Below are 22,618 nucleotides of genomic sequence, written 5' to 3'. Positions count from 1 at the left end.
TATTGTATTTTCTTTTGTAAGCGGGGCATCTTTGTTATGAAAATTCATACGGAGCGGAGGTTTTTTTTTGGGGCTTGAACTTCCGGACAACCGGGATCAGTCACAGTGTTTGGTGGGTGGTTTGGAATTGTGTTACGGGTTAACGCTTTTCAGTCAGCTGATTTCCCAATAAATGGAGAATTTTTTAAAAAATCCTTATGATATACTTACTTTTGTAGCGAAGTAGGTAGCCCCCCTTGATCTGTTTTCCAACTGTGGCTGTAACGGAATAGGAAGAGAGAGAAAGAGAGAGAGAGAGAGAGAGATAGAAATTAATATAACTGATTATTAACATCCGTTCAACGTGAACTAGTAATGTTTGAGTCATATCTATAATTTTCTTACGATGAAGAGGACAATATATTGCTAGAACTGGACGGAAACATTTCAAAACGATGGAGTTTAAGCAACGACAAAACCCGAATATTTCTGTCTAATTCTACCTGTGGAATGTCCTCTTCATCTTAAGAGGTGTCAAGAAAGTTACTGTAACAAACATGCAGTCCGAAATGCAATGCTTTGTAGTTCCAATTGTTCCTGTGCCTAGCTTTTGACTACATCAATGAACTTGTTGAGAATGTTCACAACAGATAAATAGTGTGCATCGTTCGAATTTCCTCGGTAGTATTAATGGGGCGACGATTCAAGATGTCATGGAATGCCAACCATTAGCATTGGCGACAAATTCGGTTTGAGAACATGTGCTATGGAGGAGAGCGTTGTTATGGGAATCTCTCTGTGGGCAATTACGAAGAAGGCTGCGCATCGTTGGATGCGATCGTTGCAAGAGTACCTATTTGAAAGTTTGTGGACATCTTGGTGGTCTGGAATGTGGGCTGATAATGATAACCTACAGTAAAATACTGTGCAAGGATTAGATAACAATGTAGTAAATATCTTAGTCTTCACGAATGGTCTGTACATGTGGTCGTCTCTTACTAAGAAGGATGTCCTGGTAATCATCTGCCTTCACCAAGGATGGTAATTAAAGTTCTCCTTTACAGTGATTATCGTCTAGAATATTCTGCTAATTATGATAATTTCTCGGCTATCATCTTCTTTGAAACCCACATATAGAGTTTAATACACGCTAATGAACTTATCTCTTAGAATTTACATCCTCACAAGTGTTATTTTTAGGTCAATTTAGATGCTACTTTTAGTCTCTATTTGGACTGGAGTGTTTTTGCTGAGAACGCAGATCCTGGTCAGATTCAATTAATGACCTGTAGTGTATTTTACCAAAAACGAGACTTCACAACTTCCCCAAGTCTTTTCAATCAACCTCATTATGGAGATTTTTGACGAACTAAATTAAAGGCCGTCAAATGATTGATTGTCCTATACTCGGACCTGCACCTTTTCCACAGGTTTTCATAATCTTTGAAAAACGTGTTGTTTCTTTCCTTCATTTTATCTCAACAATAAGGAAAGTATCCACTCGAAACATTGTAATTGCTCATCTGCATGAGACAAAGATACACAACGGTACAAAGAAACTGCTTGACTAACTGGAAAATAAGATGATCTAAGATGTCTAGACATTGAAGGTACTAGGAGGCTAGTATAACTTCAAAAGGGCAAAATAAAAAATTGACTGCTGTAAGCGCATGGCCGTTAAGGCCGAATAAATTATCAAATGTTTAAAAAGTTTTGTTTTAATTGTTTGTAAATAAATTGGATTGAAAAACTCCAAAGAAATTCCCCCGAAAATTTCCGGCAATTGTTAAATGCTGTTTACGCCCTCGTAATAATTCCATGAAACGTTAAGTGCTATGGTTCGGATTTCCAATTTCCGAATTTTATCCTTTCCAGGAAGCTTAATGAAATGATGAATTTAATCGGAATCGTGTAAATGTTTGTGGTGTGTGTTCTGTTTTTACACCGAATATAGAGTACACAAAAAAAACTGAAACCTTTAGCGAATGCCAGAAATGATCACGGTGGTGAGTGTTTGGGTTTTTTAAAATTTATTTCCTTTCTCAACCAGTCAAAGTAATAATTAATTTTGATGAGAAAATGAAAACGAAACTGAAAAACAGCCCGGCCAGGGGCTGGTTGCTATCCGTGCGCCGGGATAGACGTCCCGTGGGAGTTAGTCAGTAAATCACCAAAGCCACAAACAATCTCATTAAAGTTGGTAGCTCTCCTTTAAGCCTCGTGGCTTAGGATGTCAACGGCAGGCGATACCGAACAAGGTTGCCACCAAATAAATAAAAATGTTGCAAATGGGACGCCAGTGAAATGCGAACCACCGTTCCCAGCGAATAGCGCCGCAAAACGACAAAACAAAACAAAACATTGGCACAAGGTGAAATCGTACAATTTACTGAACCAAAAGAGGGCGAAAACAAAAATTGCCTCCCACACTCTGGCGTGGAGGTGGTGAAGTCGTCAGGTTTGGGACACATCGTTCCGTCACGCAGTCGTAATGGTCGGTGGCGTCGGTGCTCACTCATTCGCTCGATTTTGGCGAAGGTTTTTGTTTTTGCTGTCCGCGCTGTGTGGCCAGTTGATGTACGTTCGCTTATAATATTTTCATAACACTCGCGCCGTGTCCGTCATGAGTGCCGTGAAAAGCGGTGCTGGGGAACGGCAGGTTGGTTGGTTCAATTTGCATTAATTAGATACGAACTTTTCACATATTTTTTAACGTGTGAACTCAAGGGATAGGGCGTGTTGGTAGAATTGTATTTCGCTGTTTTATAGTTTTTTTTTCGAGATGAGGGAAAGTGTCTCGAAAATAAATTTTCGCGGTGTATCGCGAATTGTAATGGAGAGAATTTTGTTTTGCTATTGATAGGATTGGATTTACAGGGGTTTTCATTTGATAAGACAATAGCATCCATTTTTATTGTACGATCCTTGGATGAAATGGCAAACAAAGCTAGTTGACATGGAAATGGCTTCAGATGACAGGGGAATCAAATACCTTTTATTGTAATGTACTCAGATGATATTGTAATAGTAGCCGTTGATACTGCACGCACTTACTCGAGCGCTGAAAGGATGTGTTCAGTATCAACGGCTTATATGAGCATATCATCTGAGGATATCACAATAAAAGGTATTTGATTTCCCCGTAATCTGAAGCCGTTTCCATATCAACTAGCTTTGTTTGCCATTCCATCTATGAAGCTTCCAATAAACAGTTCAAAAGCTACCAATAGTGTTATACGGTCCGTTTTAAATGTAATACAGTATGCTAAAACGAATATAAATATTGACAAATACAAAATATAACCTGGTAACAATTGTGGTTTAATTATTGTTAGGAGCAAATCAAGTGTTTTGCGCAAATTATGCCCTAAACTCACAAGCATGTGCAAAGATTTAGCAAGTTACTGTGATTGCTATCGACTCCCATTACCAATCACGTTTTCTTTTGACAACCCAATATGGAACGTGATCGCACTACCTTGGCAACGATGAATAGGGGTTGTTATGATTGCTAAATAGCATGAAACAACTCGCTTTCATCACGAACGGACGGACGTAGGAGGATTTTTCATTTGGTTGATTTATGCTATCCTGTGTGGCTAATTGTATGCTGTAAAGAAAGGCGACAGGAAATTGGTTCAATTGTTTGATATCGATATTGTTCTACTCGCCTGCTTTGCGCAACGTAAATCAACCAAAACAATTCGAGAATAGGGCTTCGCTGTAGCTTTCATGACAAAGTGGTTATTTTTCTGCAGCTAAATGAAAACTGATTTAATTTAAAATTATAAATTGGGAAGTGTCAATTTAATCATTTATGATTGTCTGTTAGAAGTTGGCTATTGAATTTTCTCAAAAAATTTCAAAATTCAATATTTATGTCTGATGTCAGAAGATGTGATAAATTAAAACGATTATAACGACCCACCTACGTTTTGCATGAGTGGTTTAGATCGAGTGGTGTTGCATTTGACGTGATAACCAAAACAGAGATTAAGAAATATTTATTACTTCTGCGCTAACAAACGTCACGTCTATAAGAGACGGACTCTGTATTAAGTTGTCAAAAATTTCGTTGTTGGGTTAGAAAGGAAGAAGAGCAGGTTTTATACTTGTAACAGGGCTACGAATGGAAAAACTCTATGCGCTATTTGATACACATAACTTAATTGAAGTCAAGTTACTTAGTTAGCAAAGTCTATACAGAGTGTTTATTTGATGGCAACAAAACGACATCTTTCGACAGACATCAATGCCGAGGGCTGCTCCAAAACAAGATCGGCGAAACCAAACGGGATCGCACAAAAATGATAAAATAATAAGCTTCTTATGTATCATCGAATGACCCTTTCTCTTCTTGGCTCAACAACCTTATAGGTTAAGCCTGCCATTTCTGGAATTTCAAGACTGATTGTTAATGCTTAGTTTGATAGTCAATGCTCACTACACGGAGACGGTTCGAAAGGGATTTGAACTCGAGCTTGTCATGCTGTCAAAACAGTTTGAATCTTAACCGATACTGAGGCACAGGATATTTCCGAATGAATACCTGGGGTAGTGTAAGATGCGTGAATGTTCATATTTGAAATAAGAATCAATGGAGAAGGTTCATTTCTGCCACAATCTTGGGGCAGCAGTGGAGTCCTGCTACCTTGACGCGGTCGTTCAAGGCATTTAAGTCTACAACAGAAAAAATGTTACAATAATGTTTATCTACAACAGACAAATGTTGATTACTTGAGTGCTCTTCTGTAGTTGCCGATGATTGCCAACTAGAGAAGAGTTTGTTGATTTCCTGCGCTGCTTTTGGGTGTCACTTCTTTAATACAAAAACATACTTTGGAAAATGTTTAAAAAACCAAGAGACATTAAAACTGAATGGAGGCATGTAATATAAAAACTACTAAAATTCTAAATATGAGACAATAGTACCTTGCGCGTAATAACTGCATCGCTGGGAGCCAAAAAGGCTTAATAAAACTATTCAAAAATATTTTAAAAATAAGGAATGTTGCATTTTTCAAATAAATTAAGGGTTGGTATTTTTTAAATTGAAATATGCTTACTTAAAAATCAATTCTAGCTTTCTATTCTAGTTCTATTGTTATTCTAAAAGGTAGGTGTTCGTATGGTTCTATTATGGACTGTATTGAAAATAAACGTTATTAGAGAACAGTTGTAACATCGTTTATTTGTCACTCAGGAACGTGTTTCGCAACAGCAGTACAGCGTAAAACGGTTGATACGTACAAACTCATGCAGCATAAAATGATATGAAATGTGACAGTAATGCTACACATCACGACCAGATTGCCTCTGAAGCGTAATGATAATTCGAGCAGCAGCAGCAGCAGCAGCAGCTTAAAAAAAGAGAGCTTACAGCTAAACCGTGGCCTTTTATAGTTTAATCCTGTTTTGCTAATAGGCCTCGAACCAGGCAGCTGCCCTGTCTGTCTGCTCAACGTTAAAGCAATCACACAACGGGAACAACAGAGATGCAAAGCGAACGGGAATGAAGTGCAGTTAAAAATGCAATTTTCATGTTCTATTTATCTGCTTTGCAGTCTACGTCCACAACGAGCCCCACCTATTCTAGCCCCAACCGCCCGTCTAGAGCAAGGACTGCCGACATCATCGGCAGTATACCTTATGCATCGTAATCTGATATGCTCTGACGGAGACCATCCCGACAAGGGAATGGAAATAAAAAAAGTGCTGCGGACTATTACGCTGACTAACGATGATGGTTGTAACGGGTAAACGGGGCAACGAAGGAAGCTGTAAGTAGATCATACGGCAAAAAGGGAAGGAAAAGAATAAAAAAAGCTGAGGGAAATGTAATCTAGTTGGAAGTGGATTGCTTGCAGCGGTTGGCAAAAACTACTTGCACGGAAGTTTGGTTGAATCAACCCGTTTTTGATTACTGTGTGTGGAACAGTAGCATTTGTGGCATGGTTGAGAAACTCATCAAGGTAAATTTGTTAAGTTTAGTAGGTTTGTTTTTATTTCTCCTGGAAATTGGAAATGTTTCGGGTGGGGTTGGTACGTGCAGTACTTTTCTAATTATAGGATAAAACAATAGAAGAATAGTATGCTAGACACATACGTACAAGAGCTCATTCGATGCGTTGTGAAGCACAGTAACCGTTTTATATCTGCTTGATTAGATAGATTCGAACGTCATACGAAAAAACTCGTTATGCTTGAGAATCTTTTCCATACAATTTTTATAGTAAGTGACATAATACGATGCACTTCGAAATAATTCTCTTGAAGGCGTATTTGCAAATTAATTATATTTCATTAACATTTTTCAAAAAATGTTCACAGTGTAAGCAAAAATTATAGATAAATTAGTATCCCCCAACTTCTGCTTACTCATATAGTCGCAGTGCTCTACTGAGCGTAGTTAAAATTAATTGATCGTTTCTAGAAACATTGTGATCCAACTTGTCGACGAGATAGTGAGCAATAATCAGTTGGATTTCCAAAATGGATACTCAAACGCTTACAAGATCTTCACCATGCGGTAACCAGCAGAGTAGCAGAGTACCAGCTGCAATGTAGCCATCTCTTTATTTCAGGGCAGTATGTGCCATTCGAATCCCATGTCAGATGAAGGTGGATCGAAGACTCCAAGAGTCCATGGTTACCACTCAGATTTATGAGTGCTAAAGACAGTAGTAGGGAGGTCATAAGTAGTTAGGAGTAGTTTAGGACAGAGAGATTTAGGAGAGCTCCTCGATGAGAAGTTGAGCTTCCACGAACAGCACGAACACGAACACGTCGTCTCCAAGGCCAACCAGCTGATAGACTTGCTCGCGACTTCACCGACCCGGAATCAATCAAGACGCTCTACTGCTCCTTGGTTCGATCGGTGTTGAGGAATGCCTCCATTGTATGGTTTCCATCTGCTACTCGTCCTTTGGCCCGCTTTGAATCTGTCCAGCGCAAATTCACCCGGCATTGCGCTTCTGGAGGGTTCAAGTGGACTACGACGCTCACTGTGTGCTTTTGGCTATCGCTGAACCAGCGTAACTGCAACGCCCAGAGCCTATTTGTTTCTAGACTTTTGGACTACCGTATCGACTCCCCAACACTACTCTCTGGGCTCAACTTGTAGGTCCCAACCAGGCCGCTTCGCCCAAGTACGTTGCTTTACGTAGAGGATTGCCGAACCCATTTTGGCATATAATTTGGCATTTGTGAATATGATTGTATTAGTAATCGTCACCAACCGGACATGCCACGCGCTGCGCTTTTAAATTGTATTCGAACCGACCGTCCTTATCACTGTTAAGTGTCTTAGAAATTAGGCTTCAAGCGGGCCCTGCGTGGCCTGTTGAACTATAATGACAATAAACAACAAACAATGATCTATGAGGTTGTTAAGTCAAAAATAAGATGATGAAGTTCCAACATTCACATTGGTTTGCGAAAAATGCTTATACGGTGTTTCGATCCTCATAATGGATATAAATAGAATATTGCATCACCGATATGGATTTTTGCAATCATACAAAGGAATTTAGAACAATTTTTTTGGGTGGACTTTGCCACTTCGGAACTGGCTACGGATGTTTGCCGAATTTTTGATTCAACCCATTGCAACCCAACTGAAAAATTCTAAATCCCTGAGTGTTTTAAAATTTACCTTACATGGATCGAAACCCTATAAGGATTTAAGATCCTTTTTGTATAGAAATACAATGGCTAACAATGACCTTAGAATGGCCAATGACTGCGAGAGAAGTCTGTAACGGTTTTCTTCGTCTGTTCATGTCATGATCATGACACCAGACGACTCAGTCTCTAGCAATGCTTTTCTCGAGAAAGCAGAAATATAGGATAATCAGACGGCGTCATAACACTGTGACTTCACGATGGATACGCCGAGGATGGATATAATTTCGAAACTATGTTCATACTTACAGTTGCAACTTTTACAGGTAACTGAAATGAAATGGAAGAGGAAAGAAAAAAGACACATTAGCCGCTGGTAAAACTGGACATTGATTATAGTGACAGATGCAAACTAGTTCACCGAGTCAAGGAACTTTCGAGCGGACGAGAATAGCAAATGTAGAAACTACTATCTAACCATTGCTATAAATGTGGCTAATTTGGCATTGCTTTAAAACTATCCCACACAGCAGGAGCAGCAGAACCCAAAACGTGGCCGTAGATCGCTCGGTGTAATTAAATCGTAGCACAAAACTTTGGTCCCCAACAAACGGGGTTGGTACGACGAGTTTGCTCCAGTTGCCAGTCTGTCCGTTCCGTTTAATAGTTTGCAGCACGGTAAAACATTATGGGGCGGCGGTGGCGACATAATGTCTGGGCCGGTCGCAAGAAGACAAGTCCCAGTATCTTCCTTGTCACCGGAGGAATGTCGGTACGGGACGCTGTGCCAACCAAACGGGCCGACCAAATGCAAATGAGCAATCTTGCCCGTTTTTTTTTATCAAGGGAGCAGTGGCGAGGGATGATTGGGGAGCAGTAGCGGTGGCATGTGGCAAAAGTGTCATCATTTGCTGTAACCGTTTGTCTGTCTGTAGGTCCGTAGAGCAGGGCCGGATGACAAGTTTTCGAGAAACAGTGCTGAATGTTATGGCCATGGCCCATTACATATTATAGTCGATTTGATGGTTGGTTTGTTCGGGGAGCCTTTCGGGGACCCATCTTCCTCGGAATGTTTGCGTATGTAAGGTTCGCCATAAATATGTATAGTAAGGCGCCGTTGGAATGTGAAATATTTGCAATCGAATTGGGCCTCGAAATTCGTCGTGCGAACAAATCGCGCGAGCGTCGTGCGTAGCCAATCAGGGAAAGCGTGCGTGTAGTAAACTGTCTCCGGAAGTCGCTCCATCTTGCGAATGCTCCAATCTTTGTGTCGTGGGCGAGGACCAAAACAGGGGGACCTCCTCACACGTCCAAGGGAAAATATTCTAACCTCAAACCATCGCCACCAGCAGGCAGGGCTCAGTGGCCGGTAAAGTTATTCAGCGCGGTGGCGAAACTCGAAGGCCTAGAAGTGGCAAACACTCGGTAAACATTTGGCACCGTTTTAGTATGCAGGCCGGGAAATGGGTATCATTTTGAAATTTTCGTAGCTGGTGTTTTTGTGTATCGTCGGAAAACTCGTGTTATGTTTTGCCCTTTTTTTGTGTTGTTACGCTCTCACCCACCGGCCGAACGGCACTTTCGGTTTCTGGTTTACCCGGACGGTGAAGAATGCGTACCTGTGAAAAGGTATACCTTTTTTTGTTTCTGTTGCTGTTGGTCGTTTAGTTCTTTGCAAAATATTGTTCGTGCCTCACGTACTTTTTTTCGAGCCACAAAGCAAGCTGTAAAAATGTAACAAAAAGGCTTGATCATGGGCTTTGCTGGCCGGTGGCTGGAAGGATGGATGGACAACTAAAACCCCAAGCCAAAACCGAAAATTGGAGAACGTTGGCGTTTGGAGTTTCGCCAAGGTCAACGCGGGACGGTTGGGAAGCACGCGCTTAGCAAACAAGCGAAAAATTGAAATCTTTATTTTACAGTAAAATAAGCATTCGGACCCGCCGCTTGAACAGCTTGAAGTTTCATCGATAAGAGGATTTTTTGGTTGCGGTTGCTGTGCCAAGTGCAAAGCGCTTCAGGTTAGTTCAAGGGGAAACAGGGAAAACAAGAAGGATCATAATTGAGCACGGAATTGCTTAGCAAGCACGACAGGCGGATGACAAGTATGAGTGTTTCCCGACATTTCTGAAACGAAATGTTGTGACCGTTGAATTTTTTAAGGGTGACATTTTAATGCATTTTTATTGGGGGGTGTTGACCCATGCCGTCACACGCATGTTAGCGAAGAGTGCGTCAGTTATATTGTTTCATTACGACCGGTATGTCCGGTGATGTATGTCCATCATATCCCAATTCTTGTATAAAAAGCTTTGAAAGACAGGTAAAGAACAGTGAAGTTATTTACTTATGCATGGAATTCAAGTTCATGATCTCCACCAGCCCTCAGCAATATCTGTAACTATAACAGTTATTACTGTTCAAGAAATCTTATTGGACTTGCAATAGCAATGATATTAATTATTGTCATACTCTTGAACCAAATGCGTTAAAGAAGCATACAGTGACCGGCTAAATAAATTGCTCACTTCTTACTTGTTTCAATTCCTTCCATTTATTTGGTAAGCAATGGCACATTTTAATGGTTTTCATTGTATCATTTAAAGTTATTAGCACAGCAATACAAATAAACATTATAATATTAGCTTTATATAAATATAAAACAGAACATCTTGAACTGGTAAAAACTATCGAAAAAAGGGCAAACTTTAAAAATTGATCACACTTCTTGATTTCATGCATTAACATACGATTTTTAATGAGGGAAATTAATCCTGAATTCATAAAACCACTAATAATATTTCGTTAAATGAGAAATCATAAATACTTCTTTAATTTCAAAAAAAAAAAATTCCTTTGCACGATCGAAAACTGTTAGTCAGCGTCATGTCCAGCACTGGAAATTACATCGGAGTATCGTTATGGAAAATCGTCTTATGATAAATAATGTTCGGATCATTGATGGATTATTAAGGTTTGGGGTAGGAAGCGCAAAACAGAACTCTTCTGTAGAAAGTTTGTGATCGAGCCATTCTGTGTCTTTTTGATGTCAAATAGCATGATTTCAATAGGAAAGTCGTACGGAAATGACCTTTTGTTCGTATGGCAAAAAAGGCAAATTTAGCTTCAATTTGCTTTGGACCTTCGTGATGTGCCCCTGGATTTGTGTAGTTGTTTGGAGAGGACAATCGAGATTTGATTTGCTATACGGCGACTAGGCGTCATACCTTAAATAAATAAAATATAAAAGAATCGAGATTCGATCTGTTCAATCGAAAGGTTGATCTTTTGAGTTGCAGATCGTGTAGGGAGCTTCCACATAAAGGTGCTGCATGGATGAGGCAACATGACAGGTTGGAAGTGTTTTCTAAAATCTACGTAATTATAATAGCTATTGCCTTTATCAACATTCTGAATTAAGAGATGGAGGTATTTTTCAGTAAGATGGGTCTCAGCAGGAAAACGACCCGCAACGCAACCCACCAGTAAAATAAAGGATTAATCCGGTAAAATGGCTTTCAGGTCTCATGTCAATCAAGACTGTGAGGGCTCTTCGCAATGTACAGTTTGACAAACTTTACGTTTCATGGCATTGTGCAGTACGTATGAGAAAAATGAAACGAGCAATAGCAAATACCAGAAGTAAGGATACTAAAGCACTAGCAATAAACCATAAAGTATAACAGAGGAATATCAAAACTATTAGGAGAATTCCTTGAGCTTAAATTAAGTGGGTAATCTAATTTGTCACGAAAGTAAGTGAACTATTTTTAATGTAAATATAACATTTATTCTTTATATCCTTTTTCTAGATTCATCTTTAAGTGTCTTTTTACAAAAATCGGGGTGAATTCAAAGATATAAAGAGTGGGTACTTTATTGAGTCGGTCACTTTATATCGCTTAAACCATGATAATTCAACAAGCAATCAGAAATATATTTCTGCGAACATTTGTTGGTAAAACTATTACTTCAAGTTTTGTTAACTTGCCAGGCCAGGCCATCATTCAAAAATTAAACAAAAAAAAAAAACTAGAACAAAAAGTTATACCATCGCATATTCAGAGTAATAGGTTTCTTAAGCTGCTTGCTTTTATTGCTTGCTGCTATTTATGAGCAATCAATACTGACTAGTATTTTGCTATGAATTATTTAGCCCATAATTGTTTTAATTTTCTCTTTTTTCCCTTCTTGATAAATATATTCTACGCTGAGTTTATTTCCTGTCAATACTTCCATGCGATAAACCAACGCCCTAAAGCAATTCACCAGCTCAAAGAGACAAAACCTAAACAAAAAAACGGATCGCTCAACAGCCCTTATTATCGTCGAAATTTGAGTAATACGGTGTTAATCGTGTTAACAATACGGACTACAAACTAAATTCGAATGTCGCAATTTTCCCTCCATTAGTAATCTCCAATAGCCCCAACAAAATTGTGCAATAAAAAATAGCAATTTCAATTTAAAAGTAATTTATATCTTCCCGTTGAAACTTACATTGTAAAAAAAGAATGCATTTTATTTTCTACTTTTTTTATTTTAAAAGGCTAATAAGTTAATATATAAATTAAATCCTCATAAATATCAAAGGAAATACGAGTCAAAATAACTGTTTTCCAGCGTTTTCTGCGTTACCTTGTTACCTTGTTACAGGGTTGTACAAGAGACTCAAACTGAACCAATCCTACTTCAGTCAGGAATATAATTTTATCAACAGCCAGATCCTCCTCGTTGAGTGCAACACTTGTACAGGAGTTTCTTAGATCTTTTCCCCCAATGAAATCTTTGAATCTGGCTGGGTTCCCGAGAACTGCTTAGCTTGGCAAACAGTTTTTCCAATTCGATAGGATCAGCACAAGATCAAGCAGCACGGGGCACGGGATACCATCTCGTGCTGTACCATGCTTCACAATCGTGACGTATCGTATCGCCCGATGGTAGCAGCACAAAAGGTGGAATGCTAGGTGCAAGTGCTCCCAGTACATTAGCATATTGCAAGCTATCAGCGGCGGTCCCATCACGAGTGGTACTTTGTTGGAAAAATTGCTTTGTAAGTGATTGTGTAGTTTAACGCGCATTTTCGTCGACGAACTATTCGGGAAGCTCGAGCAAGGTCGGGCTGTCCTAGGCCGGTTCAACCGAACCAGCAGCATAAGCTTCATCGCTACTACCGAGATTGTTCGAGAGCTACTCGAAAAACAATCGACAGATCGTAATCAACTCACCTCCCCTCTGTGCACATTCAGTGCTTCGTTTCGCTTCAGCAGCAGCAACCCAAATTCACTCTGGTTTACTCGCAAAGGCTCTTACTGTGTTTAAAGATGTTCCACCGAGAGGTATTTTCCCAATACCGCACAGTTCATTATTATTCGTATAGGTTGAACATCAATCGAGGTTGGGCGGGGAGAAACGGGCGGCCATCCACTTCGCTTCGGGGCAAAGTCCTTCCTTTTGAAAATGCCTTCGGTTGCGCGCTGGTTGATTATGCAAAACCAATCAACCAGCCATCTACGAGCCATCCCGCTGCAACCCCCATTGCACCGCGTTTCGGGCCCGTGCAGCCAATCACGCCGGTTCCCGGTGAACCAGCCTTCACGACCGACCGGTAAGGATAAACGATTTGCTAGTGGCGCTGTGACTGCAGACGGTGGGCTGTAATTACTTCATTCGAAGCCGCTCATCCGAAAAGTGGTCGTTGCGAATCGGATCCCAGCGTATCCGCTCCGATTGCGATATGGGCGCGTATCGGAAACAGATTTGTCTCACCATCGACACACACACACGCACACTTAGACATCTAAACACACCTGTGCCTCTTGAGTTCCCTTCGTGCGGATCAGTTTGCTTCCTGGAATCGGACCACCCCATCGACGTACCGGTTGGGCAGGAAGTAAGATATCATCCTCAGCGAAGCTTATGTCTATCATTTCCACGCCATTATATCATCTCGATCGAGCATCGTGTTTCGGGGGAAGTCAATCTCGGTGGAAGCTTTTCGCGGCTTACGGCTAACGAACGAGACCGTACGGGGAGTGAGCAGGGATTGAGGGTGGGTAAAATTGTGGCTGAGGACAGGATAGTGTGTGGCTTAGCGTGGCATCAACAACAACCCCGGATGAATGAGGCTGTGAGAACTTGTGAGGAACGGAGGTGACTTTGGGAAGGAAAATTAGCTAATAGTCCGTATGCAATCGTGGCCCCGGGAGGATGTTCCGGTGTGGCATTCGATTAAAGGATCGGTTTCAATCGAAAGCACATCGCGGTTAACCACCTCGTTGAGCGCCATTTGCTGTGTTCGGTGGTGTTTTCGGCAAATGTTTGCCCACGGGCGAAACTTATTATCTGTGCGGGAAATGGGAGATGGTCGTGACATGTTATCGATATCGAGTAATCAATGTCTGGCGCTGTGCTGTAATCGACCTTTTCGGGATATGGGGTGTTCAGGATCAGGAAAAAACACCAGAAACTGAGTGAGTGTAAAAGAGAGAAATAGAGAGAGAGAGAGAAAGAGAGAGAGAGAGAGAGAAATACAGACCACCAATAGGAATTGATCGCTACAACAGAACCCGCCATCGCTGTGGTTGAATAAAAAATTATTTAGATTTGTGTCTGCGGTCTGGGCTAGGTCCCTCTTTCCAGAGACTATCGCAAAAATGGGCAAGCGAAACGATGGGAGGTACCATTTTTGTTCCACTTCAAGCCACTCAAGCATAAAATGATCCCTGCCTGGCTGAGCCCGTGATGGCGATTCGTGGACACGTCGCTTCTTTAGAAGCGAAAGTCGCTTCTACTCCGCTTTACGCTTCCGTTCTTTACGGCGCAAAACGCAATTCGCATCCCGAGGCGAGGTATCTCCTATCGCCCTTTGCGTGTCATTTACCGATCGTTGATGCAGCACGGTTGCACTTTGCTGCATTAGGGAAGTCTTGCAAAATCATAGCATCCGCAAAAAAAGTGGTAGCGCCATTCAGGCTGCTAACCGAGCTGGAAGTAGGTCAGGGTGCCAGGATCTAGCAATTGGTTGGCTTGTGTGTGTGTGTGTGTGTGTGTGTGAGTGTGTCCTAAGGAGGAGTATCGGAAAGAAATGGTAGAGCCGCGCTCAACGGATAAAGTTTTCCCGTATTATGCGCAGCTTGTTGGAGAACAGTGCCTATCGGGGGAGGGGGCCCGACAGCCCGAGAGTCACGACTCACTTGAGGGGTCAAAAAGGGTTTTGATGTTGCGCACATTTGGTGGTGGTGGTGGTGGTAACAGGCCCGATCCGGATTCTTGGAAGTCAATCCGGTAACATACATAGTTGGCGCATATCGGACGACGGTGCGGTTGAGCTATTGTGGCGACTGAAACAATTGCCAGTAATGAAGTCTGGCCTTGAAGGCATCTTGATATCGAGCACTGAGCAAACAAGACGCAAGACTCAAATTGATAATTAAGAAATGTTAGGATCGCTGGAAACGCTCTCCAGAAGTTTCGATGCATCACACATAGGGAAGTCGTTCTTTTGTTACTGTTCAAGAAAAGATCTTTGACAAGAAGCAAAAGTCCCGCCAGCCGTAAGAAGTTTGCTGATAAATGATTGTTATCAAAGAATGGACCCAGCGGGCCCCATAATTGTCAAAAGGCGGTTCGTTTAAAATGCCAACCCAGTACTTCCAGCCGTGTATGGCCTGTTCCATTATCACCGTGAAACGTTCTGTAGCTGTCGGTGATGGGTCGACCAGGAATCGACGACAATACGCAAAAGAATGTATCGAAGAGTCACAGCATGTGGTACGTCCGGGAGGAAACGGCGCGAAACTCAGCGAACGGTCAGTGACAGTAAGTAGCATAAAAAACAAAAAGTATTCCGATGTCCGAACGTCCGGGGCCCTTTTTTCTTACTTCTTTTCGTATTCGGGGAAAAGCTAATAACACAGGGACCGGGGACTTTGCTGATTCATAACAATTATTTTTCCTAGTACAGTGGCGCACCGAAGCGGCCTCGCGTAGACGTGGACATTTTAAACATGATTTGGCTTCTACGGGTTTGTCCGGGCTTTTTGTGCTGCTCTGGGCATGAATTCTTACGCCCCGGCGGAAGGTAACAAATGGTCTCGTGGAAACTCAATAATGTGGTGCACTGGTGCGCTGTTGATGCTTCTCCAGCTCCCGTGGCCGACCCGAGCGGTATTATAATGGAGGCGGCAGCGCACACAAAAAAGAAAGCGAGGGCAAAAAAACTTTCATTATCTTGCTCATCGGTGGATACCGGTTGTAAAAATCGACGCCATCGTAAAGATGAAAGTTTTGTTATCTGCCCAGCTAGAGCCAGCGTTAGCCTGCGTTTAGCGTTTAGTGTCTTGAGTCCACATTGTGGCAGGCTCGACGAAAGGTAAGGCTGCCGTGATGACGTAAAAAAAGCACCATCATTTACAGTGCCTGCCGAGCCGACGTTGCAGGCACTTTCGGCAGTGGTTTTTAGTGGTTTTTGATATTATCGGGAGTCAAAAATGTAATTTGTGGCCCCCTTTTCTGTATTGAGGATCTGTGTTTCGTTGGTTAGCGAATGTGTACGTTATATTCTCTACGATCGTGTTAAAGTGACGTTAATGCGTATCCTTTGCGGGCTTAAAGCTCCGCACCGCAAGAAGCTTATTAAAGGTTAGCCAGGGCCCCAAAACAAAAATCCCCAAGAAGGGCAAAAAACTACATGAAGAAATATTAATGAGGATAGAAATAAACGGCAAACCGGCTCACCGTTCGCCGCGAGTGCCTTCGCTGCTATTTAAAGTGTGCGAGTTAAATAAGTAAACACGACTTGGAATTGATTCTCCGCAGCACACACTTTCGAGGTAAGCAAAAGTAGAAAAAATAAAAAAAAACGACCAAAACACACCAGCCAAATAGTTTGCTCGCGAAACGGTTCGTGAAAATGGGAGGAAAACAAAATAAAAAAGTTTTGGCCCTTCATTGGTCCCTGGAGTAGCGGTGAGCAAGAAAATACTTTGCGCGTTGCTTCTTGGCCACTCTCTCCCCACCTAAGAACCGCCCACTGGGACGGTTTTGTTCGGTTGTCCCTCGGCAGGTGGAACTTATTGGAAAATGAAGTTTTTAATTCAATGCATCCGACAGCGACAAATGCGAGAAAAACAGCACAACACAGTTTCCGTTTCGGGAGGTGCTGCAGTCCAACTTAGCACAGTAAAAAACGCCACCATTCGGCTATGATTTGTTTTTCAGAGTGAAAAGGAAACGTAGTGGAAAAATTGGATGAAGTAAGCACAAATCTGGTACTTTGCAGGGTTACTGCAGATGGTAAGGCACTTGACCTGCATCACCTTTTATTGAAATTGGCAAAAATGTCAAATATTATTTAAAGCATGCAGCGTGCAGCAAATGTGTTCTTAACAAGGTATCCAGCTATAGCCCATGCATGAAAAGTACTCAAATCACAATCAGACTCGCCTCATGGAGACCCAATTACGCACAACCCGATTATCTCTCTCATTGTCTGCTGCTCCTCTCCAAGAATTTATTGAGAGGATTTGTTTAATAAAATCTTTTTCGAATCACAAGAACTGTAAGAGAACTGTAAGAGAACAGCAATGTCACTGACAATTTTTGCTGGCGATCTAGATTCTTGCTTAGGCTGGAGTCGCAGCCCAGTCGTTCTTAGTTCGTTCCAAAGTTCTTATCCTGGAAGTATAGCCTGACATATCTGGTTCATCGAACTAACTGAAATAGGAGCTTAAAAGTTCAGAACTCAACGGAGCGGTCCGGTGAAAGAAGTGGAAGCAGGGTTTGTCTTCACACGACAAGGCCGCGTATCGTATTGGACCTAATCTAAACGCAGGATAAAGTCAAGTTCCGCTGTAGATAAGTCAAGGGGGCCAGTAATTTCAGGCCAAGAACCTCCATGATGGCAGCTTGGTGGTAGAGACGAAAGGGTTCCACATGGCAGGATCAGTGTACAAATCCCCTGGAGACTCCCCTGGAGTGGATGACATTGACAGCTGTTCGGTCTGGTCAATCTCGCTTGGATAGCTATTATGATCATCACTAATGTAATTTCGTCCCATCTTCACGATACAGCAAATTTTGGAGAAGATAGCGGAGTAGCAACCTCACTCCTACCATCTCTTCATTGGTTTTAAAGCCGCATATGACAGCATCACCTTTTATTGAAATTGGCAAAAAAGCCAGGGTAAAACTTAGGACCCAATGAGCTCTTTTGGAATCCCGGTCAAGCTTACCAGGCTTGTAAGAATGGCAATGGCCAACATCGTATGTCAGGTGTAGGTGGATGACTTGCCTGTTTCCTTTTCAATCTGGCGCTAGAGAGAGCAATCAGTGAGGTGGAAACTTCGGGGACCATCTTCTATAAATTAATCCAGATCCTGGCTTACGCTGATGAAATAGGCATTATTGGTTTGGTCTCCTATGTAGCAGAAGCTTATCAAAGGATCGAGCGTGCGGCACAGAACCTCGGTTTGGAGATTAACGAGGCGAAAACCAAAATGATGGTGGCGCAACCATCGGCCCTGCCAACAAACACTGATTTAAGCATAGAATATGTACAGATGGGTTGCTGCAGCAAGAACAGTCGTCCAAAACTTCACCTATCTGGGGTCAAAAGTCAGCACCAACATTAACATTGATGTTGAGTTGCTAGCTGCCAACCAGAATACTACAGCCTGAGAAAGCTTCTCCACTCAAAATATCTGTCGTGACGGACGAAGCTAGTACTGTACAGACCATTTATAGTCCCAGTATTCATATACGCCTCTAAGCCTCTAAGCCTGACGTCATGAGAATGATACCGGACGACCCATCTCGTAAATTCCTTATAGGTTGTTTGGGTTGTATCACTGAGATGGAGTGATGGCGTCCGCCAGAACAGCCGGGATAATCGATTGGTAGAAGAAGGCGCTGCACCGTGAGCGGTATCGAGGATAATTGCAGCAGGCCAGGACCACGAAGCGGTTGTAGCGCGGGATTATAAGTAGGTACGATTTTGTTATAATTTTGAATTTACTGAAGTTGGCCAACTCAATTTCTTGCAATCTTCACCAACTAGGGCAGGAGACACACAGCTCATGGATAATGCTTTCGTGCGGAGAATGCATTTAGAGATTATCAACGCGTGCGATGCTCCCAAAGTCAACGTTAGTCCTGAGTGTTTAAGTGTGTCAAAATTCTTACCATGCCAATCACATTAAGATTTTGGTATACCAACTGAATGTTTCAACGTAACATACGAACAGTTACCAAACGAGTGGTCGAGTGTGTTTTATAAACTGTAAAACCCCTGTATTGAAATGTTGACACCCTAACATTGACGCGTTTCGTTCTATTAACAGTTGGCAACAGTTTGTAATATCTACAGAAATGCTGGTGCTTGGGTTTTCTAGTTCATGCTATCCAATTCTTCCAAATCCCCTCCCCCTTCCCTCCCCCTTCCCTCCCCTCCTTCTCCCTCCCCTAAGGTAAAAGGTGTCAACATTCAATCGTGCATAATGGTTGTGAGATGCCCGGGAACAGGGAACCAGAACCGGAAAATGGTATGCTTTTGCCGCACACCAAGCAAAAAGGGACGAACCATCTCAAATGGATGACAAAATAATAATGGTTTCTTTTTCGTTTTTCTTGCTTTGTTTTTTTTTTGTCGGCGTTGTTGCTAGTAGCGTTGTTTGAATGCGGAAATGAAAAAGCACAGCGCACAATAGACAAGAAAGCTGGCATAGAGGCAAACACACATACACACACACACACGCGAAGGACAAACCATGGGTGGGGCACTCATCGCCGAGTGCAACAAGTTTTCCCTAACGGAAATTTATGTTTTTTCCCTCACTGGAATTGATTTTTTTCCTCTCCTTAAAAAATCCGGTTTTAAACTTTTACGGTGCCATTATTCGGTGCTTTAGGAAACATATTGGCGGGGCGTTCTGTGTTCGGTTGTTGTCTCGTGATATAAAAAACCACCAAACCCACCTCCCCCCCCCCCCAACAAACGACAGCGATAATGGATGAAAGCAAAAATGCGAGCGATACCAGCCCAGTTTTGTCCTTCCTGGCAGTGAGCGTGTTTTTTTTTCTTTGCTTTATAACCCAACCATTTTCCTTCAAGATCGGGTTGCCGAGTTGCCGAGCAGGTGATTAGAGAATCGTGCGCATGTGAACAAACGATTACGTTCACGTGGAGCGAAAAGAAGAAAACCCCCACCAGCCCGAAGTGAAGTGAAACGATCCACTAACAAGAAGGAAGTGGCTGTTCCTGCGGCCTCCCCAGACACGGCGATGGTCGGCGGGTTCACGGTAAGTTATGGTAACGTTTGATCGTTAAAATGAATTTTAATGAACGTTCAAAACTTGAGCTGAAGGAATCGCAACGGCAACCAGATGGTCCGAGAGTGTGCTTCCGAAACACACGCACACTCACACACACACACACACACACACACACTCGGACTGAGGGGCAAGGATTAAAACCATCGAATCACGGTACTCGGTGCCCCGTGACGGGCGAGCGCGCGCCAGGTGTCATCGATCCGGAACGCGTTGGCGAAGGGTGCTCCGCAGGATTCACAGAACGGTGAAGGATTTATGCTCATTACCGGCCGTTACGGGCGGTTAGACAAAGCCGTGAAGGCGTTTTATGATATGTTTTACCTTTGGAGCGAACAAACTCCTACTATCGGGCCGAAGAGGCGCTTTTAAAGCGGCGGCCGAGGTGTTCCTAATGCTCCTCCCGTACAGTTAATTTGGTCCCCGCTTTTCAGAGTCAAAAGGCTCGCTTTCACCGGTGCAAAAGCACTCCGATTAAATGCCATTAATTCTAATCACTGCCATTGATCACACGCATAATTTGCCACGCATTCAGGGGGAGGCTACGGAGGTCCTCAGCGGGTTCTCGCCGATAGTCTCAAGACTGTACCGTGTAAAGAGTGGCACATCAAATGTGCACGATAATCGGTGTTCCCGTGACCGAGAGCGTCAAACCCCGAGGGAAGGAAGGTGGATCATACCGCCCGGTGTACAAGCGCAAGAAAATCGAGCACCACCAAAAACCCGGTAATAATCATCATTATTCGCATCATTTCACCGTTGATCTATGAAGCACGGGTGTGAGTTAAAAAAAAACCCTGGTCCGCGTCACCGTACCACCGTGCGCGGGACGCTTTCTTGAAGGCAATTCGCGAACGTAATGAACTCATAATCACATCTATAAATCACAGCATCATAAAATTGAGGAGCCGAGACCTGGATTAGGAGTAAGCGAACGGGAAGTATGCAGATTTTCTCTACGTGCCGCCTATGCAGCACGAGGCCCCCTACCTTCCCAGGCACTTGCTCGAAAGTGCGAGGTGTTTTGAGCACCTTTGTTGCTTTTGTTTTACGCTTCCTGAGCACGCAGGAAACACTCAATTTGTGGGGTGTCGATGGCAACGATGGCGACCCCACAGGTGGGGGTGATGGATGGCCTAGGCGGCCGATGACAAGCAGATGGACTGCTGCTACGAGCGGGCGGGATTAATTGTGTCTTGGGGGTGATTGAAGTGCTCTTTATTTGTGCTATGAAATTGAGCCCCGGGGGTGGAGGATGTTAAATTTGGAGCGTAAGATCGTTTATCAGCTCGCTTTGGCTTACCGTTCTGCAGCTGCGGTGATGTCCTGGAGGACTCGTTGGCAGGTTTTGCGCATAAGGAGAACATGATGGTGGCTCGGTTGCTTCACACCAGACAGGAGAGCACGGTTTGAAATGTTTCTTTTTTTTCTCACTACGATAATGTTAAGCTCGGCAAGTGTTCGATGCGATCACCGTCACGATCACGATGCACGATCGCTCAGGAAGAAGTTTCTGTAGTTTGGCATCGCTCTTTGAACACAGCTGCTAGGTTAGTAGTATCCAGAATGCACTAGCAGTAAGCAGACGAAGTGTGTCGGAGCCAGTGTCCTCAACGAAGGTAGAATTGAAGAGTATGTACTAACTGCAACATAAAACCATTTTCTTTGATGTTGCACACTCACACAGCCACCAGCACTGATGATGCACAATCGATGAACACCACTGCAAGAGCTTGCCTGTGCCTGCGCCACAATCGATCCAATGAAGTGAAGCGACCCAAGCACTAATTATCGCTACTTGCTCGGTCGAAGCGCAACAAATTGTTAACAATTTCTGTTAAGAGCTGGAGGACCTCCCTGTACGCTGGCACTTTGCACGAAGAAGCATAATAAGTCCGGCAGCATCACACATTACTAGAGCAACCCGACAAACAAACACATCAGACTGGAGCGATGGATGCGTTAAGTTTTGCTTTTAAATCGACTTTGAACTGCCTTAAATCACACACACACACAAACTCTACATTGGACACTGGCAAGCGTTACTGCGTGATTGCGTTACTGCGGAGGTTACGGTCAGTCAGTCCAGCTTCCTTGCGATCCATCGGCTGTTTCGTTGCTGCCGGCCGAAACTAGACTGACGATGAATGGATGCCACCAGTCGGTTGTAGTTGCACGGGAGGATGTGAAGCTACCGCTGTACGGGCCACGAATGAATGTCAAATCGGTGGCATAAGAGAGGAGCAACGGAGAGCCTCGACTCGATGAGATGCTCTCAAGGAGATGACGCGAAGGAGAAAAAAAACAATAGACGTTAGGGAGTGTCCGGCAAATCTTATGAATGAAGATTGGTTCGACACGGTGAGCAGAGCTGGAAGGAAGAGAACTTTAGAGAACTTCCTCACCGAAGCATTTTATTGATAAAAGTGGCATTGGAAGCATGCACTTGATTCTTATGAAGGATCCTTGCTTTAAGTGTTTAAGAGCTCGGTATTAAGTGGATAAGCTATCGAGCTTTGAAGGACTTGAAGCTCGAAATTATCATCATAAAACTGAATAATATCTCAAATGAAAGCTAGTTCAAACAGTTTTATTTGACTGTAAGTGTAACAAATAGTCAACTTTCTTGCGATCTGGCAACACGGAACTAACAGAGAGCCATTCTTCGTTCGGCGCGAAGCACGCA

At 42.9% G+C, this 22,618-nt stretch overlaps 1 protein-coding gene across 2 annotated transcripts in view; it reads right to left on the bottom strand.

Moving 5' to 3' along the window:
- LOC118506937 overlaps positions 1–22,120 on the bottom strand; it is a 58,017-nt gene extending 35,897 nt beyond the window's left edge. For both annotated transcript variants that reach the window (XR_004905574.1, XM_036044755.1), the window contains exons 1-3: positions 21,236–22,120; positions 7,912–7,932; positions 211–258 (exon numbers count right to left, since the gene is read on the bottom strand). Coding sequence is in view for 1 of the 2 variants with exons in the window: in XM_036044755.1 (XP_035900648.1) it covers positions 211–258; positions 7,912–7,932; positions 21,236–21,299 (133 nt within the window). In the remaining variant the exon portion in view is untranslated. The remainder of the gene's footprint in view (positions 1–210; positions 259–7,911; positions 7,933–21,235) is intronic.
- Between the last annotated feature and the right edge of the window lie 498 nt (positions 22,121–22,618).

The sequence above is a fragment of the Anopheles stephensi genome, chromosome 2 (assembly GCF_013141755.1).
Source record: "Anopheles stephensi strain Indian chromosome 2, UCI_ANSTEP_V1.0, whole genome shotgun sequence".
Lineage (NCBI taxonomy): Eukaryota > Metazoa > Arthropoda > Insecta > Diptera > Culicidae > Anopheles > Anopheles stephensi.
Note: the sequence above shows the minus strand (reverse complement) of the source record. Positions and strands in the feature narration are given on the sequence as shown.